The 7,626-nt window shown below is 42.6% G+C and overlaps 1 protein-coding gene across 50 annotated transcripts in view; it reads left to right on the top strand.

Annotated features, from left to right (window-relative positions):
• The first annotated feature begins 2,099 nt into the window (after positions 1-2,099).
• LOC142912498 (uncharacterized) overlaps positions 2,100-7,626 on the top strand; it is a 147,124-nt gene continuing 141,597 nt past the window's right edge. For 10 of the 50 annotated variants that reach the window (XM_076060730.1, XM_076060665.1, XM_076060731.1 and 7 more), the window contains exons 1-3: positions 2,104-2,433; positions 6,162-6,245; positions 7,087-7,266. In XM_076060730.1, the coding sequence (XP_075916845.1) occupies positions 6,169-6,245; positions 7,087-7,266 (257 nt within the window). In that variant the 5' untranslated portion in view covers positions 2,104-2,433; positions 6,162-6,168. Of the gene's footprint in view, positions 2,434-6,161; positions 6,246-7,086; positions 7,267-7,626 lie in introns of all 50 variants that reach the window. The other 40 variants (XM_076060740.1, XM_076060735.1, XM_076060728.1 and 37 more) reach the window with 14 other exon arrangements.

The raw sequence follows: 7,626 nt of genomic DNA, 5'->3' as shown, positions 1-7,626 counted from the left end.
GGCAAGGAAAACTATTCTGGCCAACTGGAAAGACCATGAACCCCCCCCCCCCGCCTCCTTGGGGACTGGCATAGAACTCTCCTCTCCCTCATAATGAAGGTTTTGGGTTAGATCGTGTGAATTTAAATGTCATAAATCCACCACCACCCGACACAGCCAATTAGTAAGGTTAAAACAAAATGTGCCAATTAGTTACTTCAGCACACCGGTGTGTGGGAGAGTAAACCCACATTTACAATTTCAGTATGACGTTTCGATGCTAATTACAATCAGCTTCTATTCTATTTTGTATTCATAAAGCACTTTTCAGCAACGTGCTTCACAATGCTTACTCACTACAGCACAAAAAGGCAAGATAATGGATGGGCATCGGGCAGTCACTCGGGTGGAGGGAGCAAGTTGGAGGCTGCGGGAGTGGAGGCATTAATGGCGTTAGGTGGTGCTGGTAGGGGTAGCGGAAGAGGAAGGGAAAAGGCAAGAGAAAAGAGATAGGACTTGAGGGCAGTGCGAAATGAGGAAAGCGAGGGGGAGAGTCTGATGTGGATGGTGAGAGGGAGTTTATTCCAGTCTGAGGAGACCAGCAGTGAGGAGTAAAGCGATTTGATTCAGATTTTATAAACTTCGCTCCTTCATGGAAGTGTTTCCACAGATCCCAAATCCCTCATAAAGCGTACACTAATGCCTTATGCATTTTTATAATTTGAACCTGCGAATTGCAATTTATTAACACTGACAAATATTTTGGGCCAGATGTATAAATATTGCACATCACGTGCTGCTCTTGAAGAAAATAAAAAGATATGTATTAATGCGGTTAGTCCTATCTTACTGAAATAAAATGTCTCGATCAATGGTGCCCACTCACAATCCATGGAAATAATACGTGCTCCCCAGCGCCCTACACTGGGGGCCGTGTTGGTGTTTAATCTCGTAATTAATTGGCACACAAAAGACATACATTTCCAACACTCACCTGGATGGTGATGATATAATACTGTACTACAGTACGAAACATGCCACTGATCTGATTAATCTGTTTTCAGATTTGAATAACATAGAACACTATCCCACATAATATAATTACCGATGGCATAAAATGTAATCAATCATTAATGGCAATAAAGCCGTCTGCATGGTACTGGTTTGGAGGCAAAGGCTGGCTTCCACGAGTGATCAACAAAAAAATTACTTCACAATCTCATGAAAATGTCAATGAATGTTACTATGTTCGTGTATGGGTTGATCCGCAACTTTTTTTACAGTGTCCGCCGTGATAAACATCAGCTGTAGACTTGGTATATTTATACTGAAAAAGCAACTACGGTACAGTATGTAAATAGTTGCTTTTTATAATAACACTAGCGGGAAGCACCCGTTGTTGCCCGGGGGAAAAATGTATTGAAAAACTTCTTAAAACTTAAAAACATAACATATACAAATGAAAAAAAAACTTTGATCATTACCTCATTAATAAATATTAAAATAAAACCCAACGCGTGGTGGAAAAAAAACTTGCGCTCGCGCGCCAAGATTCGATTATTTAGATCGCGCAAAGGAATCGAAGGTTGTAGATTCTTTAGAATCGGCCTATTCCCGTTTAATCGATACCGCAAACGCTCACCAGATATCGATTCTCGCCACACTTCATGGTCATTCCCCCCCACCCCCAAAATACAAAAGTAAAATTTGTATACGTTTTACATTGTGTACAGTTTGTTGCATGTCGGGAAGTACGCTAAACATTTTGAACAGACATACATTCACGAATTTCCCTTATATATAGATTATATATAATAAATAACATTCTAATTTTACATTCCCGCTTAGCGCTTTGGCGGTCTTGTTCGTGTTTTTGACACTATATTATAGACTGTGTACATGTTTACTGTTTGAGTCATACATTCTAAAATGTGTCACTTGACAATCTGAACCCCCTTTCAGCGTTGGCCCCCGACAACCTGTAACGAGATGTTTACGCTTTCAAGGAATCATAAAGGTAAACTATTTTCATAGATAACGAGGACGATGTTGAAAATGAGACACAAAGAAAGCAACGGCATTGTTAAAGACAGTGGAAGCAAGCTTATCCGTATGTGGAGGGACAGAATGAAGTTCTGCATTATATGTTTATGAACATACAAAGAGACATGCCCTGGAAGCCGACACCACATCCAGAATGAAAACTTAAAACTCCGCCCCTGTCGCCTTGTGCGCTGAGCAGTTTCACAACCCGATTTGTGCGCGCCGGTGTTCGCGGACTTTACAAGGAGCCTTTTATTCAAATAACAACAGTGATTTTGAGATCTAATACTAGCACACGATAATACAAAGACACATAAACACAAACACATCACACAAACACACATCACACGGAAGGAGAGACCACCGCTTCGAGATCCAGGGTTTGACCGTCAGCTGCCTTCGCGGACCGAAGTGAGTCAAACCATTGTGCGCGGTACAAAACGAAACTAGAGGGATGTGTCATCGTAAAACGACGGTTCTGTTCAAATACTGAGGATCAAGTTTTAATAAGCGATGAGTGAGTGGTGCCGATTGCTATAGTGATCAGGGTAGACGTTGGGTAATTGACAGTGCGAGTTTAATTAATCGAGTTGTTGAAAAAAAGTTAAGTCGTGGGGTGATTGCTTGAGCCGATGCGAAATTACACAATCATATATATGACGGAAGAATAACCGGCGTCCTGGTGGAGAATACGAATAAAGTTAATCATCATACAATACGAACGCTGTATTAAGCAGCTCTTAATGTACACTGAATGGATTCCCAAACTCAACATGTAGCTGTGACGATTTTTTCGCTTGTTTTTCAAATTTTCGAACGAATGAGGAAGTGTGTACTGTAGCGTTACCCAACCACACACACGCATGTACACGCACACACTGAAACAAACTAAACGCCGCCGATATACACATAATAATACACACATGACGGAAAATACATTTACCACAACGTAATAATTAGCGTCGTTGTCAAGAATATACGCGAACTCGAAAGAGAAAAAAAAATCCCCTCCTTTACACATCTGTCCCTTCGCGTAAAAATAAAAGCATTGCTTGCACATCACATGCACATAAGACGACGTACATATCAAGACTAAGAATATTGCGTGAACCCCACATATTGTGTCTAGCACCAGCTGCGTTGTGCTGGCCACCCATCCCGCCTCGTGTGCCGCCACAGTTCAGGCCGTCATAGGCGCTGCTGCTCGATTCTGACAGCAATTGCCCCGACAGCCTGCTAGAGGCTGCACGTGGTGGAGGGGGGGGGAGCTTTGTCGCCTTGTTAATATCCTTCAGGCGAAACAAACACAATTAATCCATCAGCTATTCACAGGAAGCCACCGAGGGGTCTTGTAAAAAATGCCACTCGACAGGCCGTTTTAAACACTCGACGTGCGTGTAAAGTGTGTTTTGACAACAGGCTACAACTGCTCGATTCACACGAGGAAGTTGCCAGGGCTCTGCCTGCCGCCGCACTGTGTACAGCAAGCAGCGCGCATTTGACTCCCCCCGCCACTCGCCCTGCACCGCCCTCGGGCCGGGGATTTCCGAGCCGCCTGTCGTAGCTCAGCACCGCACTAAGCACGACAACTCGAGCACTTCTTCAAAGACACGCACACACAACTCTGGTTATATTTCGATTTAAAGCTTTCGTGACTGCAGGGATTCATCTTCTTGGTTCTTTCGGTAAAGTCACGTAGAAGGGAAATAATAAAAATAAAACTTAATAAAATAAAATTCTCACGACGTTTTGGCCACAACACAAGTAGCCTTCCTCAGGTGAAGAAACACAGCTGTCGGAAAGACAGTGCTCCAATGAACACTGCTAAGCTTGGCAGCGTCTTTTCAGCTGGGTGGGAGGAGCAGAGCGCCTTGACAAAGGAGTTTACATGTCAACAGAATAATTTAGCATTGAAGTAGCTGTGTTAATGTGAGAGATTAGCAGGATATTAAAGTCAGAAATTAGCATGTAACTGGGAGATTAGCATGATGTTAGTGTGAGGGATTAGCATGTAATTGGTCACTGAAGTAGCTATGTTAAAGTCAGAGTTTACATAGCAGAGGCATTTAGTATATTGACGCTAAAGAACTGCAACTACCCAACTATCATACAATAAACCGATGTGAAAGAACTAAATATAAACTACCTCAATATAATCAATGAACTCAATATATTCTCCAATAAGCTGAGCTATTAACATAAAGTAACTGGGTATACACTACACTATATAATGAATACCATATAGTAAACTGATAAAAACTAAAATATAAACTACATCAATATTATCAATAAACTCAGTATACTCTCCAATCAGCTGAGCTACTAACAATAAGTCATACATTACAATTCTATGTCGAAAAAAGTGGCGTTTTCTTTTTTCTCAACGTTAGCACCACGAAGAGCGACGAGCTTTGTTCAGACGGACGAGTCCATCTATGCTCGGAACGGAGGAGGGGGGAGAGAGAGAGAAACAGCCACGATCGTAATTGTATAGTGAATATACCGCAGTGTGGTATACAGTAGGGTTGGTAGAATAATACATAGTGTAATATTACAAGTCTAATATTTTTATAGTCTAAAGTATAGGGTAGTGTATAGTAATGCATTGTATAATTCAATGGTGGGTTTGTCTATGGCAGTGTATATTACGGTGTATACAGTGAGGGAAAAAAGTATTTGATTCCCTGCTGATTTTGTACGTTTGCCCACTGACAAAGAAATTATCAGTCTATAATTTTAATGGTAGGTTTATTTGAACAGTGAGAGACAGAATAACAACAACAAAATCCAGAAAAACGCATGTCAAAAATGTTATAAATTGATTTGCATTTTAACGAGGGAAATAAGTATTTGACCCTTCTGCAAAACATGACTTAGTACTTGGTGGCAAAACCCTTGTTGGCAATCACAGAGGGTGGGGAGGGGCTGGGTGGGGGGTGGTAGGGGTGGGGCTGGGTGGGGAGGGGCTAGTCACCCAGTGGTGCCCTTATAAAACTCAACGTTTTACCTGCTCACACCGGCTTGTGCCTGCCGTCACAGTTTGGCATATTTGCGGAATACACCATGCCGCCGTTGACCCTGGCTATTGACCTAGCAACCCAACGTTCCTACCAGCTCTCTCCGCAGGAATGTGTTTATCGCCGCAGAAGCTTTTGGCTCGGCCATCGATCAAAGACGGCGGTCACTGCATCGCTCGGCGCTTTCAGATGCGGGGTTTGCGGCCGTCTGAAACGCTCTTCCGATATTAGGAAGCCACTGGAGTTATGCACTTTTAAATAATCGAGATTTTAATCTCGTTTCTTTAGGACTGCTCTTTGTGTTTCGTTTGTTATCCTTCCCCCGCACCACCAATTAGCTCGGTTCGCTACGTACGGTGCGAAAGACGTTCAGCACACATACATACTTCACCAGACTGTTTGGGCAAGTGCTGTTTGCGAGCCGGCACGGCACACGAGGGGGTGGGTGGCCAGCACCACGCCTGGCCGCCTTTGCCTCCCCAGTGCTGATCAAATCCAACTGTTCTGTGAATTTATCTCCAACATTACTGGTGGTGCTGAAGCGGTAATAAAGCGGCATGTTTGTTCATCACTTGACAACTTTTTATAAATTGGCTGTGTAGGGTGGAGGAGGGTTTCCATTTTACTCACGCGACCCTACCTCAAAATCTGTATTAATCATTTAACACGTAGGCTTTCGTGATCAATATTATTCATAATAACGCTGTTTGGGTGAGGTGTAACTGATAAGCTGGCCAGATTTTTGGAAACACTAAAATTCCCAAATGAGATTTGGGGCCGTCCATAAATGACGTCACACGATTTTGGACGATTTTTGACCCCCCCCCCCGTCACACGGCGTCACGAAAAGTCAGATCCCCCCCTCAAATATGACGTCACAAAGCTCTGCCCCCCCAAAAAAAAATATGCTTCAAATTGCTTTAAACTATTGTCATTGTAGTGCGTATTTATTGTGGCGCTACACTGTAGTTGTAGGAGAAAACATTAAAGTATATTTAATTAAGTAGAACGTGTTGTCTATATTTATTTAAAGTTGCGCATTTTGATGTGACGTCACATTTCTCAAACCCCCCCCCCCCCTTGTCACATATCATCACAAATGTCTGACCCCCCCTCCCCTAGGTGCGTGATGGACGGCTTATTTGGCAGAGTGGAGATCTACCAAAGCTTTCAATGGAAGGCGTTTCCCGTATTGTGTGTTCCGGGGTGAGGCCAAAAGAAGAACACCAAAGAAACATCAAATACGCACAAAAACACGACTGTCTGCAGTTGCAGACCATGCTTGCCAACAAGGACATTCGATTTATTTTGATAACGTTGATGGTTTCTGTCAAACTAATTATTACTGGTCAAGACTAATTACAGAATATTTAAAATTAATTGGAATAAAAATAATTTCAACCGTTCTGGTAGCTATAGGCTTAGTGCTGCATGGAAGCGTATTTTTGAATCATGACGGCAAGAATAGTTAATGTACTTTAATTTAAATTGACACAGGATAGCTGTAATACTAACCATTTAGTATTTTGCACACAATACACACCACATGCCATGCACAAAACACCCTTACCTTATATAAAACACACGCGACCATGTGCCAAGCACACAGCACAATATTAAAATAATCACAAAAACTCAGACAACACATTCCCTGCAAACAACACAAACACCGTTGATTAACTGTGACTAACCTAACGGATTATGTGTATATTGTCATATTAACATAATATATTATTATACTGGTAGGAACGAAGTTGTAAACTGAGTGTACCAGCCTGCAATAGATTAATGTGTCCATCCGTCAGTCCGTCCGTCCGTCCCCTTTCAATACTTTAACGAAGTAAAATCTCGTGCTGTTGGGTGTAAAATCAGCAATAATCTCTCTGTGTGTGTGGCGTTTGAATGTGCTCGCTGCATTGCGTGTGATGTTAATCCTCTTCATAATTTAACCGTTTATTTATTTACGTGATATATATTTTTTCATAATTTAACCGTTTATTTATTACGTGATATATATTTTTATAAAAGTGCAAAATAAAACATACAGGCACACATCCCTCGTGTCCTGGCGGGCCCCGGACCCAAGCGCAAGCGCAGGGCCTGCCTTGCCTGATTTCGCTGCCGGACAAAAGCCCTCGTCGTTCCGGTGGTCCCCGGGCCAGGGCCTGTCTTGCCTGATTTCGCTGCTGGAGAACTTGCCGCGCGACGGAGTCCGGGTGAGACCGCGGTAGGTCCAATACGGTTACGTGGCCGATGTGATGTGTTTGTGAGCTAATTAAATCCACGCTTCTTCGTCATTCTGCCGCTTAAGTTTTAATTGTACCCCGTCTCTCAATGCAATCGTAAGCGCGCGCGTTGATTTAAATTGTTAAGGTTGACGCTTCTCGAACGTATGACACTGCCGTGTACTGTATTATTTTACATTGATATTACAATACGTAGCGTGGACACAATACATGTTCTTGCTACGGTATTACTATTTTTTTTAACTATGTTAAGTTTACCAGGTGTAAGGCCCTCCCCAACTGAGCTGCTTTGTAGCTTTTTTTGAGAAGGCGACCTGATCATCACAGATGATAGCTCGACC

The sequence above is a fragment of the Petromyzon marinus genome, chromosome 5, assembly GCF_048934315.1.
Source record: "Petromyzon marinus isolate PM22_M1 ecotype Great Lakes invasive population chromosome 5, UKy_Petmar_22M1.pri1.0, whole genome shotgun sequence".
NCBI classification, from domain to species: Eukaryota; Metazoa; Chordata; class Hyperoartia; order Petromyzontiformes; family Petromyzontidae; genus Petromyzon; species Petromyzon marinus.
The sequence above is the reverse complement of the archived record's forward strand: the minus strand, read 5'-3'. Positions and strand labels throughout refer to the sequence as shown.